General features: G+C 38.8%; 1 protein-coding gene across 2 annotated transcripts in view; it reads left to right on the top strand.

Moving 5' to 3' along the window:
• Positions 1-19,508, top strand: part of LOC132813874 (interleukin-6 receptor subunit beta-like) — an 86,271-nt gene extending 66,763 nt beyond the window's left edge. For both annotated transcript variants that reach the window (XM_060823292.1, XM_060823324.1), the window contains exons 13-16: positions 1,490-1,636; positions 2,920-3,016; positions 5,341-5,428; positions 14,018-19,508. In XM_060823292.1, the coding sequence (XP_060679275.1) occupies positions 1,490-1,636; positions 2,920-3,016; positions 5,341-5,428; positions 14,018-14,740 (1,055 nt within the window). In that variant the 3' untranslated portion in view covers positions 14,741-19,508. The remainder of the gene's footprint in view (positions 1-1,489; positions 1,637-2,919; positions 3,017-5,340; positions 5,429-14,017) is intronic.
• Positions 19,509-20,079: the final 571 nt, after the last annotated feature.

The raw sequence follows: 20,079 nt of genomic DNA, 5'->3' as shown, positions 1-20,079 counted from the left end.
TCCCAAAATGCAGCATCTCGCATTTATCTGAATTAATCTGCCACTTCTCAGCCCATTGACCCATCTGGTCCAGATCCTGTTGTAATCTGAGATAACCCTCTTTGCTGTCCACTACAATTTTGGTGTCATGTGCAAACTTACTAACTGTACCTCTTATGCAAATCATTTATGTAAATGACAAAAAGTAGAGTGCCCAGCACCGATTCTTGTGGCACTCCACTGGTCACAGGCCTCCAGTCTGAAAACAACCCTCCACCACCACCCTCTGTCTTCTACCTTTGAGCCAGTTCTGTATCCAAATGGCTAGTTCTCCCTGTATTCCATGAGATCTAACCCTGCTAATCAGTTATCATATGTTCACTGTAGAAAGTTGGGATTGAAGACATGTTAAGTTTTTTAAAAAATTAAGTAAAATTGAAAGATTGATTGTAGTTTTTGAGGCGGCTTTTAATCACTTTTTTGAAAATCAGTTTAGCAAATAGTTTAAATTGATTATTATTGGTTGGAAAACCTGTCTGCATAAGAGATGCTTAAATGAAAAAGGAAAGAGTGAGTGTCTGAAAATATGATAGAAGAAGAATAATTTGTTTATAACTTTCCAATTATACAGTCAGTTCATGGGAACCGTTGAATGTGAAGTGTTTTGACAGTCATTGCATACTGTAAAGCACTGTCTTATCCTACAGTAATTGCACAGATGAAACTTGTTAGATATTCAACCAGAAGGGACATGAGGGTTGAATGGTCTCATATGGTACCATAATGATTTGACTTTATTATTGTCACATGTACCAAAATACTGTGAAAAGTATTGTTTTTATGTGCTTTCCAGGTAAACCATACCTTACCTAAGTACCTCAGGGTAAGAGAACAGACTGCAGAATATAGTGTCACAGCTACAAAGAGATGCAGAGAAAGAATCTCTGTTACAGACTCTGTTAGTCCAATATTTCCCTTACCATTTTGCTCCAAGGGGAGTACAGTGCAAATTGCGAAAAATGCAAGCTGTTAATAAGGTATATCAGGGATGGGGAATAATAGGACCAACAGTCTTTCTCTTTTAACTGAAGCAGTTTGAGAAGCAACAGTTGATGGAAAAGGAAATAGGCTGAACTGGTTTAAAAGGCAAGGTACAGACAGAAAAATGAACTTAGATTCCAAATAAGATAAAAAAGATTTTTTAAAAAAAAGAAACATTTTACATCTCTGACAACAGTTTACTACTTTCAGGTGCAAATTCCACAGTTTCCTTCCTGGACCAGGAAGGTTGAATGGCATTGCAAGAAAATAAGAAATAAAAAGAATACTCGCTCTTATGCACTTGTCTCAACTCTGTCTTCACATCACTTTTTTTTTGTAAAATTTGTGGATTTTTTAAAGATAATTGATAACCATTTCTGTCCACTGTCTTCATTATCTGTGTGCAAATCTTCAATTGTTTTGATTTTTTTGGTTGATAAAAGTTTCACAAGTTGTTTCTAATTTCCAGGTCCAAGTATTGTTGTTGATGCAATGAGTCGAGAGCATGAGCTGACTTCATTAAAAGGCAATACTTTGTATGGTGTACGTGTCATGGCGTCAACAGTGAAAGGAGGCACAAATAGTTCTGAAGTTAATTTCACCACTTTAAGTTATGGTGAGTTTATAACTAGGTTTTTTTTAAAAAAATCATTATCCTCAATTTAGATCTTGTTTTATTTGTTCCCAGGATGTAGGCATTGCTGGATAGGCCAGCATTTATTCACTAGAATCTCACAGGAGGACTGAGTGTTCTTGCTTGTGTAATTATTTATCAGAGCCTCTGTTGGTTTGTTTTTGGATCAGAGCACAGATGTTAGACTTACTTTGTATTGTAGATACAATCTGACAATTTTCCACCTCCCACAAACGGTAGTATTTTGTTTGCCTTCCTGAATGTAAGATAGTCAACCCGAAATAACGACTTAGGCTCAGATTTTTGGATGAGTTTCAGACGAAGAAAAATCCCAAACTTGGAGTTGAAACAAACCAGAGTTATACACAGTACTCCAAAGGCCCTGTACAATCTTACACGATGTCCCAACCCGATGCTCAATGGTCTAAGCAATGAACTACAGTTCTGAAGTTGGTTTGTTGCTCTGAAAGAAAAGCAACAGTTTCTGGCTGTTCCACTTGCAGCTCTCCTTCTCTCCCAGAACAATGTAAATGATGCTTTTGGAGCTGTATAATGTAAACCCAGGATATACAACTGATGACATGCTGAGAATCTAGAGCTCTGAACTCCTGTTACCTGTTCATTCATGAATTGTGAGGCCCCTAGTGTTGACAACAAAACTTCAGATATATAGGGCATTGGTAACCCCACATCGCTCATACTATGCAATTCTGGTCTCCTTATTTAAAGAAGCATGTAAATACATTGGAGGCAGTTTAAAGAAGTTTTGCTAGGTTGATAGCTGGAATGAATGGGTTGTCTTATGAGAATTGGCTGGATAGGTTGGACTTGATTCCATTGGAGTTTAGAAGATTGAGCAATGACTTGATTGAATATGTAAGATCCTGAATCAAGGACATCAGTCAGTCCAGAACTGGCGTACACCTTTTGAAATTGGCACTCATCCTTGCAGGACAGAGGTGAGGATTTTTTTCTTAGGTTGGTGCAACTTTGAAAAACTCTGCCTCAGAAGGCAATGGAAGCAGGGTCATTGAATAAGGCAGAGGTGGATCAATTCTTATTAGGCAGGAGAATGAAGGCTAATGGTGCATAGGTCGGAATGTGGATACAAAAACCGATCAGCTATTGAATAGTGGAGCATACTCCAGGAGCCAAATGGTCTGCTTCTGAACTGATTTTATGTGATTGATGTTTATATGTTTGTATTGCAAATTATTTTTGATTTATTGTGAAACATTCCTTTTGTTTTGCTTTGGTTTTTGCAGCAAAAGGAGAAATTGAAGCAATTGTAGTGCCTATTTGCCTGGGTTTTCTTTTGATCACTGTGGTGACTATACTTTTCTGCTTCAACAAGAGACATCTGTAAGTATAATTTGTTTTAGGGTTAGCACTTTAACTTTTCAATACAATAAAGCTCTATAGTAACAAAAGCTTGTATCTGTAAGGCATCTTTGACACAATTAAATATCCTAAATCTCTTCAAAGAAACAATATAAAACAAATTTATAATACCGACCAACAAAAGAAATCTTGGGATTTAAGTAGTGTCTTAAAGGAAAAAAAATAAGTGAGATGCACAGATGAAAAGGGGAAAGCAGCAGATTTCAGGGCTTAGGACCCAGAGTGTGAAAGCGTGAGAGGGAGGGACAAGACTGTGGGAAGAGTTTTTAATACTAGAATGAGACCATTTTAAAAGGTCCCATTATTAATATTGTTTTGTTCTGTAGTTTTTTATCTGAATAGAGTTCTCATAAGCACTGCCTGCTCTAGCCCTTCCCAGATCCGAGCAGCAGATTTCCCATCCCCTCCTAATTCTAACTCGTTCTCTCCCATTATATCAATCTCAAGACGACAACTTTGTCTCTTTATATCGGGTTCAAGTGGGACAGAAGGCCGCCATTTGACCCCAATGACCCATTATCTTTCTCAGCTACATATCAGGAACCAGAAGTAGACAGCATGTCTTTCTCCCATGCATTTCTCCTGTCAGCTTTAGATTAGATTAGATTTACAGTGTGGAAACAGGCCCTTCGGCCCAACAAGTCCACACCGACCCGCCGAAGCGAAACCCACCCATACCCCTACATTTACCCCTTACCTAACACTACGGGCAATTTAGCATGGCCAATTCACCTGACCCGCACATCTTTGTGACTGTGGGAGGAAACCGGAGCACCCGGAGGAAACCCACGCTGACACGGGGAGAACGTGCAAACTCCACACAGTCAGTCGCCTGAGTCGGGAATTGAACCCGGGTCTTCAAACGCTGTGAGGCAGCAGTGCTAACCACTGTGCCACCGTGCCGCCCACCATTTTATCCACCTTTCTATCCCAATACACTTAGAGTCTTAAAGATGTCCAACATGGAAACAGACAATTTGGTCCAACTCGTCCGTGCCAACAGATATCCTAAATTAATCTAATCCCAGTTGCCAGCACATGGCCCAAATCCCTCTAAACCCTTCCTGTTCATATACCCATGCAGATGCCTTTTAAACTGTACCAGACTCCACCACTTCCTCTGGCAACTCATTCCATACACTCGCTCCCCTTCGATGAAAAGGTTGCTCCTTATGTCCCTTTTAAATCTTTCCTGTCTCACCATAAAACTGTGCCCTCTAGTTCTGGATTATCCCACATAAGGGAAAAGACCTTGTACATTTACCCTGTTCATGCCCCCCATGATTTTATAAACCTCTGTAAGATCACCCATCAGCCCCAGACACTCCAGGGAAAATAGTCTCACCCTATAACTCAAACCCTCCAATGCTTGTAAATCTTCTCTGAATCCTTTCAAGTTTCACAGCATCCTCCTAATAAGAGGGAGACCAGAATTGTGCACAGTATTCCAAAAGGGCTTAACCAATGTCCTGTGCAGCCGCAATGTGACTTCCCAACTCCTATACTCAATACTCTGACCAATAAAGAAACACATACCAAACCCCACCTTCACTATCCTATCTACCTGCAATCCTACTTGCAAGGAAATATGAAGCTGCACTCCAAGGTCTTTGTTCAGCTGCACTCCCCCAGGACCTTACCATTAAGTGTACAAGTCCTGCTCTGATTTGCCTTTCCAAAATGTAGCACCTTACATTTATCTAAATTGAACTCTTATCTGCCACTCCTTGGCCCATCTGAGCAAGATCCTGCTGCACTCTAAGGTAACCTTCTTTGCTGTCCACCAAACCTTCAATTTTGGTGTCAGCTGCAAACTTACGAACTATACCACCTATGTTCACATCCAAATCATTTATATAAATGACGAAAAGCAGAGGACCCGGCACTGATTCTTGTCGCACACCACTGGTCATAGACCTCCAGTTTGAAAAGCAACCCTCCATCACCACCCTCTGTCTTCTACTGTTTGAGCCAATTTTGCATCCAGATGGCTAGGTCTCCATGTATTCCATGAAGTCTAACCTTTCTGACCAGTCTACCATGAGGAACCTTGTTGAATATGTCACTGAAGTCCATATATATTACATTCACTGCTCTGCCCTCATCAATGCTCTTCATTACTTATTCAAAAAATTCAATTCAAGTTAATGAAAAATGATTTCCAATGCACAAAGCCATGTTGATTTTAAAAAACTTGTGAAGGAAAAGAGTAGACAACCTCAAACCTGGTGAACAATACCATTGGAAAAAACTGATCTTATATCAAAAATGTTTTTCTTTTACAGGATTAAAAAATATATTTGGCCTAATGTTCCAGATCCTGCAAATAGTAGGGTTGTCGAATGGTCACCTAGCACTGGAAATCTCATTCAGGTATGATTTTTCATCTATTAATGCAGAACTAATGGCTTTAGGACGCAATTTAAGAGAGAATACAAAGCAATATTGTATCTGTTTACTGTAGACAACAGGCAATCATAGATATTATAGAAAAATAATACTTTAGATATATTTCCAAAATTAATTTGTTGTTGATTTCTTTCTGTGGATCTAGACATTATTGGCAAGGCTAGTATTTCTTGCCCATTCCTAATAGCTGTTGAACTAAGTGGCTTACAAGGTCATGGCAGAGAATAGGTAACCTATAAATGTAGGTCATTCAGCCTATCAAGTATGCTCTCTCATTCAATGAGATCATGATTAATATGATAATCATCAACTCCCTTCCTGCCTTTCCCCATAACCCTTGATTCTCTTAAATATTAGAGTCATTCAGCACAGAAACAGACCCTTTCATCCATATCAATCATCTTAAACTGAACTCGTCCCATTTTCCTACATTTGGCCCATATCCCTTTAAACCTTTCCCATTTACGTACCTGTCTTTTCAAGTGTTGTAATTGTACTCACCTCTACCACTTCGCTGGAAGCTCATTCCACATACACGCCACCTTCTGCATGAAAAGGTTGCCCCTCAGGTCCCTTTTAAATCTTTCCCCTCTCACCTTAAATCTATGTCCTCTAGTTTTGGACTCCCTGATCTTGGCTATTTACCTGAAACATGCATACTCGTGATTTTATAAACCACAATAAGATCACCCTTCAGGCTCCTATGCTCCAGAGAAAATAGTCCCAGCCTACCCAGCATCTCCTTATAATTCAAATTTTCCAGTCTCTGTAACATCCTCGTAAATATTTTTGCACCCTTTCAAGTTTATTAATGTCCTTCCTATAGGCAGGGCAACCAGGAGTGGCTGTATAGGCTATTGGCAAAGCTGTAACATTCCAGCTCCTGTATTGTGTTCTGGCTAATGAAGGCAAGCAGTCAAACACTGCCTTCACCACCCTGTCTACCTGTGAAGCCACTTTCAAGGATCTATGTATCTTCAATCCTAGTTTTCTCTGTTTGACAATACTCCCCAGGTCTGTACCATTAATTCTTGCCTGGGTTTGTCTTATCAATGTGCAACACCTCACATTTATCTAAATTGAACTCCATCTGCCATTCTCTGCCCACTGGCCCCAATGATCAAGATCCCACTTCACTGTCCACTACACCACCAATTCTGGTGTCATCCGCAAACTTCCTAACCATGCTTCCTATATTCTTACCCTAATAATTCTAAAGATATGCAGGTCAGGTGAGTTGGCCATGCTAAATTGCCCATAGGTGCATTATGTCAGAGGGTAGCGGGTCTGGGTGGGTTACTCTTCGGAGGATCGATGTGGACTGGTTGGACCGAGGGGCCTGTTTCCACACTGTAGGGAATCTAATCTAATCAATATGATGAACAAGTGGACCCAGTACCGAATCTTGCAGCGCAGCACAGCACTAGTCACAAGCCTCCGGTCTGAACAACAACAATGTTATAGTGGTTTATAAAATCACAAGCGTGCATGCATGTATAAGGTAAATAGCCATGGTCAGGGAGTCCAAAACTAGAGGACAAAGAAACTAGAGGACGTAGATTTAAAGTGAGAGGTCAAAGATTTAAAAGGGACCTGAGGGGCAACGTTTTCATGCAGAAGGTGGTGTGTACGTAGAATGAGCTTCCAGACAAGTGGTAGAGGTGAGTACAATTACAACATCTACCACAATCCTCTAACTCTACCGTCAAGCCAATTTTGTATTCTGTTGGCTAGCTAAAGCGCTTCCTGGATCCCATGTGATCTAACCTTATTAACCAATCTACCATGCGGAACTATGTTGAAGGCCTTGCGAAAATCCATGTAAACAACGTCTACCATTCTGCCTTTATCTGTGTTCTTGGTCACCTCTTCAAAAAACACTCACGTTTGTGAGACACAGTTTTGTCTGCACAAAATCATGCTGACTATCCCTAATTAATCATCACCCTTCCAAATGCATGTTAGTCTCTCAGAATCTCTTCCAACAACTTACCCACCTCTGATGTCAGGCTCACTGGTCTGTAGTTCCCTGGCTTTTACTTGAAGCCTCCCTTAAATAATGGCACAATGTTAGCCTCCAATCTTTTGGCGTCTCACCCGTGGCTATGATGTTACAAATATCTCTGCTAGGGGCCCCACAATCTCTTGTCTAGTATCCAACAATGTCCGAGGATGGACTAGAACAGGTCCTAAGGATTTATCTACCTTTATGCCTTTTAAGACCTCCAACACCATATCTTCTATAAATGTGTACTCTTCAAGACATCACTATTGATTTCTCTTAGCCCTAGCTTCCATGTCTTTCTCCACAATAAGTAATTTTATGCAGTTAGATGGGTGTCCCCATCTCCTGTAGTTCCACACAAAGATGGCCTCATTGATCCTTACTGGGGCCCTACTTTTCTCTCTCTAGGTACTCTTTTGCCCTTGTTATACTTGCAGAATTTCTTCTGGATTCTCCTGAACCTTATCTACCTAAGCTATCTCCTGTCCCCTTTTAAGCCTCCTGATTTCCATCTTCAGTGTATTCCTACACTTTCTATACTTAAGGGATTCATTTGATCCTAACCATCTATACCTGACACATGCCTCCTTTTTCTTGACCACAGCCTCAATATCTCCAGTCATCCAGTGTTCCCTATTCCTGACAGCCTTGCCCTTCACTCCACTCTAACAGGAACATGGTGTCCCTGAACTTGCATTGTCTTACTTTTGAAAGCCTCCCATTTGCCAGATTTTCCTTTACCTGAAAATAGCTTCTCCAACTCAACTTTTGAAAGTTCCTGTCTAATACTATCAAAAGTGGCCTCACCACAATTTAGAATTTTAACTTGTGGACCAGACCTATCCTTTTCCATAACAATCTTAAAACTAATAGAATTATAGTCATAGCTACCAAAATGCTTCCCCACTAACTACTCAGTACTTGCCCTGCCTTATTTCCCAAGAGAAGATTGAGTTTTGCCCCTTCTCCAGTAGAGCCATTGAATAAGAATATTTTCATGAAGACTTAATAAATTCCTTCCCATCCAAGCCTTTTACATTATGGTAGCTCCAGTCTAATTTTGGAACGCTAAAATTCCCTACTTGTGCAAATGTATTGTTCTTGCATATATCTGCAATTTCTACTTTTACGCTCCTCTACTTCTTGCTGACTGTTGGGAGGGGGTGGCTAGACTACACTTGCATCAAAGCGATCACTCCCTTGTTATTTCTCAGTTCCATCCACGTGGACGATCCTCCACGAATATCCTCTCTACGTACAGTGTGTTTTCCCTAATGGAAAACACTACTCCCCCGTCCGCCAGTTCTATCCTTCCTCTGGTAAGTGTACCACAGAACATTGATCTCCTTGATCTGCCAGTCCTGTCCCTCCCTTAGCCATGTTTTTGCCATAGTTATGATATCCCAGTCCCATACAGTGTCAACCATGAATGAAATTAAAATGCAGCCTCCACATCCCTTTGTAATAAATAAAATAACAAATGCACAGCCCTTAGAGAAGAATTCCTCCTAGTTTCTGTCTTATTCCCTCCTGGTCCTAGACTCTCCCACAAGATGAAAACAATCTAAGAGTCAACCACACCAATATGGATCTGAAGTTACATGTAGGATATTCGTGAACTAAATGGGTTTTTATAGCAATTAGTGATAGATTTATGGCCATCATTACTGATAATGGCTACATAATCCAGATTTGATTAAATTGAGTTTAAAATCCATCAATTTTAATTGTGAGACTTGAACCAGTGTTCTCAGTGCATTAGCTAGACATCTCGATTACTAGTTCAATGACATTATCACTACTCCACCAATTCAGTAAGATTTTTGCCTGTTGCTTCTCCCCTTGCAAGTGCTCCGAGTTCAGTTGTATTTTGAATATAGAAAGTAAGTTCCTGTTTTCTTTGAAAACTGGTCCAATACTTGTTTTTAAGACCACTTAAAGGCTTAAATAACAAACCTTTGTCACCACAGTGGAGTAGCCAAATCAAGTTGTTGCTAAATTCAGACAAACTACAGTACTCCATCAGTTATTGTCAAAATTATGTGACTTGATTATGTGGGTACAGATTAACTCATCATTTATCTTCTCTACTATACCAACAGCAGGTGGAAAAATGGACCAAGTCCTGAAAGCAGAATTTAGGTTGCTGGGAAGTAGATTAAAAAACAAACCCAAAAGATATAATCTCTAGATTACTTCAGATGGCAAATGCTAGCAAGTATAGAAGTAGAATATTAATCCAGATTGTGTGATTAGAGAGAGGGTGCAAGAGTGAGAGTTTATAGCCCACAGGTTCTGGGCTAGTTTGATTTTGAGATGGATGGGGAGGGAAATGTATTAAATATTAGTGACATTAAGGGATTTTAATTTACCCAATATTAGCTGGGGTATTCATATTGTGAAATGTTTGAAAAGAGCGTCTGAGCTTTTTTAAACTAGTATTTAGAAGGCCCCATAAGAGAAGGACTTAATTTTAGGTAATTAAGCTGGGCACATGGCAGAAATATCAGTGGGGGGAGCAGTTTGCAGACAGCAATCATAATTCCATTAGATTTAAGATTTGAGATGGAAAAGGACAAGGATGGGGCTGAAAGTTCTAAATGGGGTAAAGGTCAGTTTTAATAAGATCAGATATGATTTGGCCAGAATGGATTAGGAACAGATACTTTTGGTACATTTTGTCTAAGAAGTGGGACGCGTTCAAGAAGGAATTAGGGAGTGTGCAGAGCCAACATGTTCCAATAAAGATAAAGGGTACAACCAACAAATCCAGCAAACTCTGGATATCAAGGAATATACAAGATTAAACTAAGAAAAAAAGGAAGGCTTATGACAAATACAGAAGGTCCAAAAACCCTAGAGGAGTACAGAATGTGCAAAGGTGAATTTAAAATGGAAATTAGAAAAGCAAGAAGGGGACGTGAAAGAATAATGGAAGATAAAATAACAGAAATTACAAGGATATTGAGGTAAAGGGTAAGTAGGAAAAGAGTAGGGCCCATTAAGAACCACAGTGGTAATTTGTATGTGGAGCCAGTGGATATAAATAGGGTTCTAAGTGAATACTTTGAATAAATGTTCACGAGTGGAAGAGGGATGATGGTGGATATAGAAATCAGGGGGAAGGACTGTGATATAATTTAAAGAAATTAACATAGTCAGAAGATTCTGATTGGTCTGACAGTCTTAAAAGTAGATAAATCTCCAGGCCTCTGAGATGTATCCCAGGCTGTTGAGTGAGACCAGGGAGGAAATAGCAGAATAACTGGCAATTCCTTTCTTTGGAGTGACACAGTAGCTCAGTGGTTAGCACTGCTGCCTCACAGCACTCGGGATCTGGGTTCAATTCCACCCTGAGATGATTGTCTCTCTGGAGCTTATGCGTTCTCCCCATGTCTGCGTGGATTTCGACTGGGTGCTCTGGTTTCCTCCCACAGTCCAAAGATGTGCAGGTTAGGGTGGATTGGCAGGGTTATATGAATAGGGTGGGTCTGGTGCGGTGCTCTTTAGAGGGTTCGTATGGAACTGATTGGAAGCAGGCCATTCCACCACACTCTAGGGATTCTATGATTCTCTCTGGCCATAGGAGAAGTGCCAGAGGACTGCAGGGTGACCAATGTGTTGTGGCTATTCAAGAAGGGAGGAAGAAATAAGTCTGGAAACTACAGCCCAGTCAGTCTAACTTCATTGGTGGGCAAAGTTTTGAAAACTGTTCTGAGGATGGCATTAATCTGTGCTTGAAGAGGCAGGACTTAATCAAGAATAGTCAGCAAGGTTTTGTTAAGGGGAGGTCATGACTGACTAAGTTTTTCGAACAGGTAACAAGATGTGGAGGTGAGCGCAATATATTTGACTGAGTTAAACTCAGCAAGGCATTGGATAAGGTCCCACATGGGACACTGATAGTGAAGGCAAGATCCATGGGATCCAAGGAAATTTGTTAGTTGAATCCAGGAGGCAGTGTGTGATGTTCGAGAAGTGTTTTTGTGATTGTGTCCAGTGGGATTCCACAGGGATCAGTGTTGAGGCACCATGCTATTTGTAGTATATATAAATGACTCAGACTTTGTTCTTTGCTCATTGTGAATGTAGAAGGGTTGATCAGCAGGTTTGTGGGTGACATGTGGGGTGGTGATAGTCATGGGGATAGCTTTAAACTATAGAAGGTTATAGATAGGCTAGTCAAATGATCAGTGAAAGAGTGCGAGATTTACCAGAGTAGTGCCTAGATTGGGGAGTTTTAATTATGAAGACAGATTCAGTAGACTCGGGTTGTTTTCCTTGAACAAAGGAGGCTGAAGTGGGTCATGATTGAGGGGCATGCACAGGATAGACAGGAAGGTGGTGGGACCAGTCAGGGGTGTAGGGATGTGAGGAAAATCTTTTGATTCTGAGGATGGTGAGAATCTGGAACTCTGCCTGTAAGAATGGTAGAGGTAGAAACTCTTATAAAATGTATTTAGTTGTGCATCTATGATGCCAAGGCATAAAAGGCTGAGGACCAAGTGCTGGAAAATGTAAGTAGAATAGTTTGGTGGCTCCTTTTGATCAGCATAGATGTGATGAGCTAAAGGACCTTTTCCTGTGAAACAGATCTCTATGACTAATTACTTGGTTGTGAACAGCTCTGAGTCACCTTAAAGATGTAGTTTGTGTCTTTGGTTTTGGAGTGTTAATGAAATGCGGTCTCGCTGATCATTTGATAAGAATTCAGAGAGACATTGAAAAGTTGGCCAAGTGGGCAGACAGCTAGCAGATGAATTTCAATCAGAGAAAAGTGAGGTAATGCATTTTGGTAGAAGAAACACGGAGAGACAAGACAGGCTCAATGGTACAACATTGAGGGGAGTACAGAAGGAGAGGGACCTCTGGGTTCATGCGCATGTTTCTCTGAAGGTGCATTGGCAAGTTTGATACACTTGTTAACATGGAACATAGAAAGATACAGCACAGAACAAGCCCTTTGGCCCACAATGTTGTGCCGAGATTTAATCCTAATGTAAAATATAGTAACTTAACCTACGCACCCCTCTATTCACTGCTATCTATGTGCATGTCCAGCAGTCGCTTAAATGTCCTCAATGACTCTGCTTCCACCACCACAGCTGGCAACACATTCCATGCATTCACAACTCTCTGCGTAAAGAACCTACATCTGACATCTCCTTTATACCTTCCTCCTAATATCTTCAAACTATGACTTCTCGTACCAGTCAATCCTGCCCTGGGGAAAAGTCTCTGGCTATTGAGTCTATCTATTCCTCTCATTATTTTGTACACCTCGATCAGGTCTCCTCTCTCCTTCCTTCTCTCCAGAGAGAAAAGTCCGAGCTTATTCAACCTTTCTTCATAAGGCAAGCCCTCCAGTCCAGGCAGTATCCTGATAAACCTTCTTTGCACATTCTCCAAAGCCTCTGTATCTTTCCTATAATAGGGCGACCAGAACTGGACACAATATTCCAAGTGTGGTCTCACCAGGGACTTGTAGAGCTGCAGCAAAACTTCACAGCTCTTAAACTCGATCCCCCTGTTAATGAAAGCCAAAACACCATATGCTTTCTGAGCAACCCTGTTCACTTGGGTGGAAACTTTGAGGGATCTATGAACTTGCACACCCAGATCCCTCTGTTCCTCCACTCTGCCAAGAACTAGTAGGCTTATAGGAGGATCCTTGCATTTATGTGTAGAGGCATAAAGTATACAAGCGAGGGAGTGATGCTACACCTCTACAAATCATTGGTCAGACCACATTTGGAGTACTGCGTTCAATTCTGGACCCCTTATTTAAGCAAGGATGCTCTGGAGACGGTTCAAAAGAGACTTATTAGAATTATATCAGGAATGAAGGATTTCAGATACTCTGAAAGATCAGAGACATTAGGGTTATTCTCCTTGGAGCAGAGAAGATTCAGAGATGACCCTATTTTGGTGCTCACAATTATGAATAGATTTGATAGACTTAAGGAAGATATTTGGTTTCCACTCATTGGCTTGTCAATAAATAGGCATCACAACATCACAATTTCAAGGTTGTCAGCAAGAGAGTGAGCTGAGGAAAAACTTCTTGGCTCAGTTGTTAGGATTTGGAATGTGCTGCCTGAGGGAGTGGTAGATGTGGGCTCCATAGAAGGTTTGAAAAAAGCTGGCTATATATTGAAAATGAAGAAGTTAGAGGGCTACAGAGAGAGGGCTGGAAAGTGGGAGTTGCTGGGTTGCTCTTTTGGGAGCTGGGACAGATAGAAGTCAAATGCCTTCCTTCTATATTGTAAGGCCACTAGCTTTCAGAGTGATGCTCCTTCATCAGATGATAGGTCTCTGATGAAGGAACGTCACTCCGAAAGCTAGTGTGCCTCCAATTAAACCTGTTGGACTATAACCTGGTGTTGTGTGATTTTTAACTTTGTACACCCCAGTCCAACACGGGCATCTCCAAATCATATATTGTAAGAGTTATTATTCAATGATTCTAAGAACCTTAATTTTTGTTGCTTAACTTTATTGCATTTAGATTATACATGCCCATCACACAAAATATATTTTCTCAACAGAACAACCTAGGACCAAAGGAATCTATGAATTCAGATGGTTTTATTTCTGACGTTACAATTGTTGAAGCTGATGTTGATGAGGAGAAATATCTATCTAATGAAGATGAAATCAAGCAATTGACATCGTTAAAGAAGGAGAAGAGTACATCAGAAGAGCACAGCAGTGGCATTGGAGGCTCTTCATGCATGTCATCCCCTCGACAAAGTGTTTCGGATAGTGATAGTGAGTCTGCACAGAATACTACAAGCACAGTCCAATATTCAACTGTATTAGTGAGCAGCCCCGGTTACAGGTGCCAGCAACCATCAGCACAGGCTTTTACAAGATCAGAATCAACGCAGCCTTTATTAGAAAATGAAGAAAAGGCTGATGAACATACATATGGAAATTTTGGAAGCTGCAGTTCAGAAGTAAAAAGACTGTATTTTAAACAGCATGCCAGGATTGAGGAGACAAATTTGAATGAGCCACATCCAAATGGAGCAGAAATCTTGGGTGATACAAATGAAGACAATTCTCTCAGACTAAATCAAATGGAAGTTTCAGATCAGACTTCAGACTTGGAGGGATTCTGTCCAGCAGTGGACTCGTTCCAAAGCAGTGATAATCAAACTGTGGTCAAACTGGAGTTTTTAGGATTTAGAGCAGGTCTGGAGACCGATCAGCAAAGTTATATGCCTCAGGCTGTGAAACATAACAGTTATATGCCTCAGTCAAAATAGAAATCTACCTTTTTTCTTGGTGTTTATGATAAAAAAGCTTTTATTTCACAAGCTACTTGTCAAAGTTATGAACTGCTGCTTAGTGTTTGTAACCATCCTAAGTAGACTTAAAGAAGCACGTGTACTGTGAACATCCGTGGTAATGTCATGGCTTCCTCTGAAAATTGTATCAAAATACTGCTGTAAATATTTTATTTGCAAAGTTGTTGATAGCAGTTTTTGGGAATAATTTGCATTGTTATCTACTTCATTATCCACTCAGATGTTAAACTTGTGCACAGAAATAAAGCTGTCATTCTTGTACTTATAAGACACCCATATAGCAAAGGGTAACAGACAGCTGACTGGTGTATGCCTTTATAGGCCGGGGAGGGAGGTGCATAAAATTAATCTAATGTAGGCTTAGAAAAAATACTGCATACCATGTTGGATTTTGATTACATTATTTCAGGATTAGGTTAGATGAGTGTTGGATTTTTTTTTAAATTCCCCTGACTGTTAATAATTTGCCAGCACATTCTCTCAGTATTGTAATGCAATGTATTTGACATTTTTAATTTTATAATTATAACTATTATGAAGTCACTATATTGACGTTCTCTAAATGAGAGTGCTGCAGTGTTTAATGAGTTCATAATTCCTAATTCTGTTATATCTGATTCCAAATAATTCTTCTAAATAGTTTTGAATCTTTTTTTAAAGAAGGTACAACTTGACTAAGAAGGCACAAAATGAATTTGATTGCTGTTGTTATAATAGCCTTTAATAATGATGAATATGATGTAGCCATCTTGATATCCAATTCCCTTAACCATACTTAGGAGCGTTGTTACAATCCTAATATGATTATTTTTATTTTGAAAAATAAAACTCAGTAAAAATAACTATCAATCTAGATGTTAGCACCTGTGAATTTTAGTGGGGGAAAAAACACTACAACTTTTTTTGACCAGGGGAAAATATTAAATTTACACTACTATAGCTGTATACCTTAAAACCTATTTTTCTAATTTGTATAGTGTTAAATGTATCCATTTCACTTATTTGGAGATGGTTGCAAAAATAGTGTAGATCCTGCATAAATCACACATGTAAAATGTGAAGCATAACACTGGAGCAGTGAGCTTTTTTGTTCAGTGGAATGCAGTATTCGGAGTTCTCCTAAATCAGGATGTGGCAACATTTTTAAATCTCTTGCTACTATATTTGCAGAATTTGTAATGGCAAAACCGTTACACACACATACACACATACACACACGCATATATATAAGGGTATTCTTATAAAGATAACAATATGGAATGTTGAAGATTTAATACTGAAGTTTGAATGTAAATTTATCATGCACAATTTTAAAGGATGTATGCCACTTAAATATACAGTGTAATTAGTGTTATAACACATTACGATGTTCTGATCAATTCTGAGCTACTTCTCTTTTCTCAGTGTAAACTATATTTAATCACGTTACCTGCTGCACTAACACTATAAAACATCTGCTTCAAGCCAAAAACTTTCAATTACAAGCTTTGCTAATATTTGATTCGCTGTACACGTACGTGTGGTGATAGTTGTACACTGAGAAATTGATATCCATTATAAAATTTAAAAGTAATTGTATTTCACCATTAATGCCCTGTACTGCATTGTTCAAGACTTATTTAAAAATTAATGTAGTCATTCATTTCTGCTTTACTGTCCTCACGATTTAAAGTTCTTTCTACTTCTGAAGGATTTCTTGTATATTGCTATTTTCCCTTGTCCGTTTTCTAATAGCATAAGATTAACTTTGAGCTGATGGTCTCTGATCTGAAAGTTAATATGCTGATGACATTTTGTATCCAAGGCAGCATTGTAATCCAATTTCATCAAGTGGAGTTTTTTTGGAATTGCCTTTATCATAATAGTGGCATTTAGTCAGATTTTAATCTTTCTGGTAATTAAGATCACAAATTATGGGGCTAATTCTGTGCAGCAATTGATGTAAGTTCTTTGGGTTGCTATTGCACTTGTACATTGTACAGTTATAATATTTTTGAAATTATTGCTGGACAGCCAAAGCTGTGGTTAGCAATGGAAGATTTGAACTTTCCTAGTAAGTTTGAATCCAAAATGAAGCTCTTTTCTCAAGTTTTCTTGCGAATCCTCTACTCAATAATTTTTTTTTGTTCCCTGTATATTTCTTGCCTCCAAAAGTCTAAAGCTGAAAGTGTTGCATAGTTCTGATTATTAGTTCATTAACTTGAAAGACCTGTAGCCTTAGAATTGAGATTTTTGGATGAAATTGGTTACATACTACGTCGTAAGGGATTACCTAGTCCATACAATTTGCCACCTAGAAATGGTCAAACATTTCATTAAACATTTATGTTTAAGCTCAACACGCACTGAAATAATATAAATAAATTTCTTTGAAGCCCAACTTTTTTATTAAATGGGCAAAGTGGTTCTCTTTAATTCTTTTGAGGCTGAATATAATATGCAATCTGTTCCTAAAAGGCTTGTACTTTAACATAAAGCATGCTCAATATGATAATGTGCTCCTTTGGGAATAATGTAACTGTACTATTTTGTTGATTTGCTTTTCAAGAATTTTGTGGCAGTAAGTAGGACTATATAGTGTATAAAAATGCAGGTAGCTAAATGTTGCATTTATTTTAAATACATGAGACAATAAATCATTCAAACTTTTACAGCTATCAAATTGATTTTTCAGCTTTGAGTAATGCAATTTAATCTTCTTTATGATGCCTCTCCAGATAGTGTTTCAGCAAGTGTTTGGGCTTGGAAAAATGTTCCACTTAATAACCAAAGATGGAAAAGTATGTTTGGCCAGTTAAATATCGTAAGCTTGGGTTTGGATGTTTGTGGAAATTCTTTATTTTCTGTAGAACTGTAAAACAGCTGCAACACTAAGTAAAGCATTTGGTCCATTGAAGTTGTGGTAGCTCTCTGCAGGACCATCTCTGCTAATCCCACTCCACTGTCCTATTTTTCATACCACACATTTGGCTGAAGTCCTCCAACCCTAGAAACAATCCAATAAATCCATTTTTTATTCTCTATAAAGCCTTCACATCCTTCCTAAAGTGGGACCAAAATAGGATACGCTACTCTATTTGAAGCTGAAATAGTATTGTCGAATCATGGAATTTTACAGTGCAGAAGAAGGCCATTTGACCCATCTTATCTGTACCAGCTCCCAAAAGAGCTACCCAGCTAGTCCCATCTCCAGCTCTATTTCCATAGCTTTCTAACTTCATCACTTCCAAATATATATCCAGCTCTCTTTGGAAACGTCTGATGGAGTCTGCCTTCACCGCTCTCCCATGCAGTACTTTCCAAGTTTTAAAAATTCTGAGGAAAGGAATTTCTTCTCACTCCAGACAGTCTTGAAATTGTGATTTAAAAGCAGATAGAAGTGCAGATACTATGTGTCAGAAACAAAAACAAATTGCTGGAAAAACTGAGCAGGTCTGGTAGCATCTGTGAAGACAAATCAGTTAACATTTTGGTTTTGAGCAAGGGTCACTGGGCTCAAAACGTTCACTCTGATTTGTCTTGAAATTGAATTGCCTAATTACTAACATACCAACTAATGGAAACAGAATATCCTTCTTTACTCTGTCAAAATTGTTCATAATTTTGTACAGCTCAATAAGGTCACTTCTTAATCTTCTCTACTCAAAGGACAATTAAATCTAACCTCTCTAATCTTTCCTTGTAAACATCATTCGTCGTTCCTGGTATCATTCTCGTAAATCTCCTCTGAATTGTCTCCAGGCATTAACATCCTTCCTTAAATAAAATGCCCAGAACTGAACACAGTGCTCCAAATGTGTTCTGACCATTGATTAGTAGAGGTGTAGCATCACTTCCTTGCTTTTACACACTGCCTCTATTTATAAAGTCAAGAATCCCAAAAACTGCTTTTGCTGCTTTCTCAACCTTTTGTGATTTTATACATACATATACACAGGTCACTTGTATTCGTGCATTCTTTTAAAAATGATGTCCATAATTTCATATCATTTCTCCTTGCCTTCCTACCAAAATGTATCACTACACACTTGCTTGACTGCGTTGAATTTCATCTACCACTTGTGTGTGTTCTGTTAGGCAGCCTGAATCATCTTTATAGTCTGTTGCTATCTAAAAATCTCATTTATGTCTGAAAAACAGCCATTCACAATTGTTCTGATTCTGTTATTTAACCAAGTTTGAATCAGTGTTGCCACGATGTTCTTTTTTTTCCCCTCATGGGTTTTAATTTTTCAGAAAGTCCCTGTTGGCATTTTATCAATCACCTTTCAGAATTTCATGTACATCTCACCAACTATATTATTGTCATTAACCATCCAAGAGGACTTTGTCACTTTGCCTATGTCATTGATACAGCTGGCTGTTCACCTAACTCAGTCAGTTCTCTACAGCTGTTCAATGACATCCTTGAACCCGACATCAAGGAGACCACACACCATCCTGGATTTGCATCTTCTGCATAAAATGCTAGCCACAGAATCAAAGTCAAACGTCGAAGCTTTGAAAAATCAAAAAAATTTAGCTGTTTTTGCTTTAAATGTCTGCATTAATCCGGATTTTGAGGAACACACATTCTTCCCATACTCTGCATTATTTGCTCATATGTATTTTTTGCTGGTGTCAGATCAAATATTTGTATGTTGTTATTTTTGTGTGCCAGGCAGTATGTACTGTATAACAAACTTATGAACATGCATTTTCAATATCATATTTGATTACAGGAATCTTTGTAGTTATGTTAAACTATGTTCTTAGCTCTAGAGAATTCCGTGGATATATTTTTGCTTAAGATTAATAAATGACTTCAAATTTTGAACAATAATTAAAAAGGGTGATACTTTTAATCTAAGCTATTATTTCAACTTAAAGTATATTTTAATGAAGAAATTACTATAAACTATATAAAAATTGGAGTATTCAATTAAGTCATATCACAAGCATAATTTTAAATTTTATTTTAAGTTAAACATAATTATTGAACCACAATATAACCTAGATATTTATTTCTATACGGTTTTAAATAAAAATTACAACCATAAAAACATTATGGGCAGCATGGTAGCTCAGTGGTTAGCACTGCTGCCTCTTAGCGCCAGAGACCCAGGTTCAATTCCAGCCTCTGGTGACTGTGTGGAGTTTGCACGTTCTCCCCATGTCTGTGTGGATTTCCTCCAGTGCTTTGGTTTTTTCCCACAATCCAAAGATGTGCATGTCAGGTGAATTGGCCATACTAAATTGACCATAGTGTTCAGGGATGTGTAGGTTAAGTGCATTAGTCAGGGATAAATATTGAGTAA

This window comes from Hemiscyllium ocellatum, chromosome 1, assembly GCF_020745735.1.
Source record: "Hemiscyllium ocellatum isolate sHemOce1 chromosome 1, sHemOce1.pat.X.cur, whole genome shotgun sequence".
Lineage (NCBI taxonomy): Eukaryota > Metazoa > Chordata > Chondrichthyes > Orectolobiformes > Hemiscylliidae > Hemiscyllium > Hemiscyllium ocellatum.
Note: the sequence above shows the minus strand (reverse complement) of the source record. Positions and strands in the feature narration are given on the sequence as shown.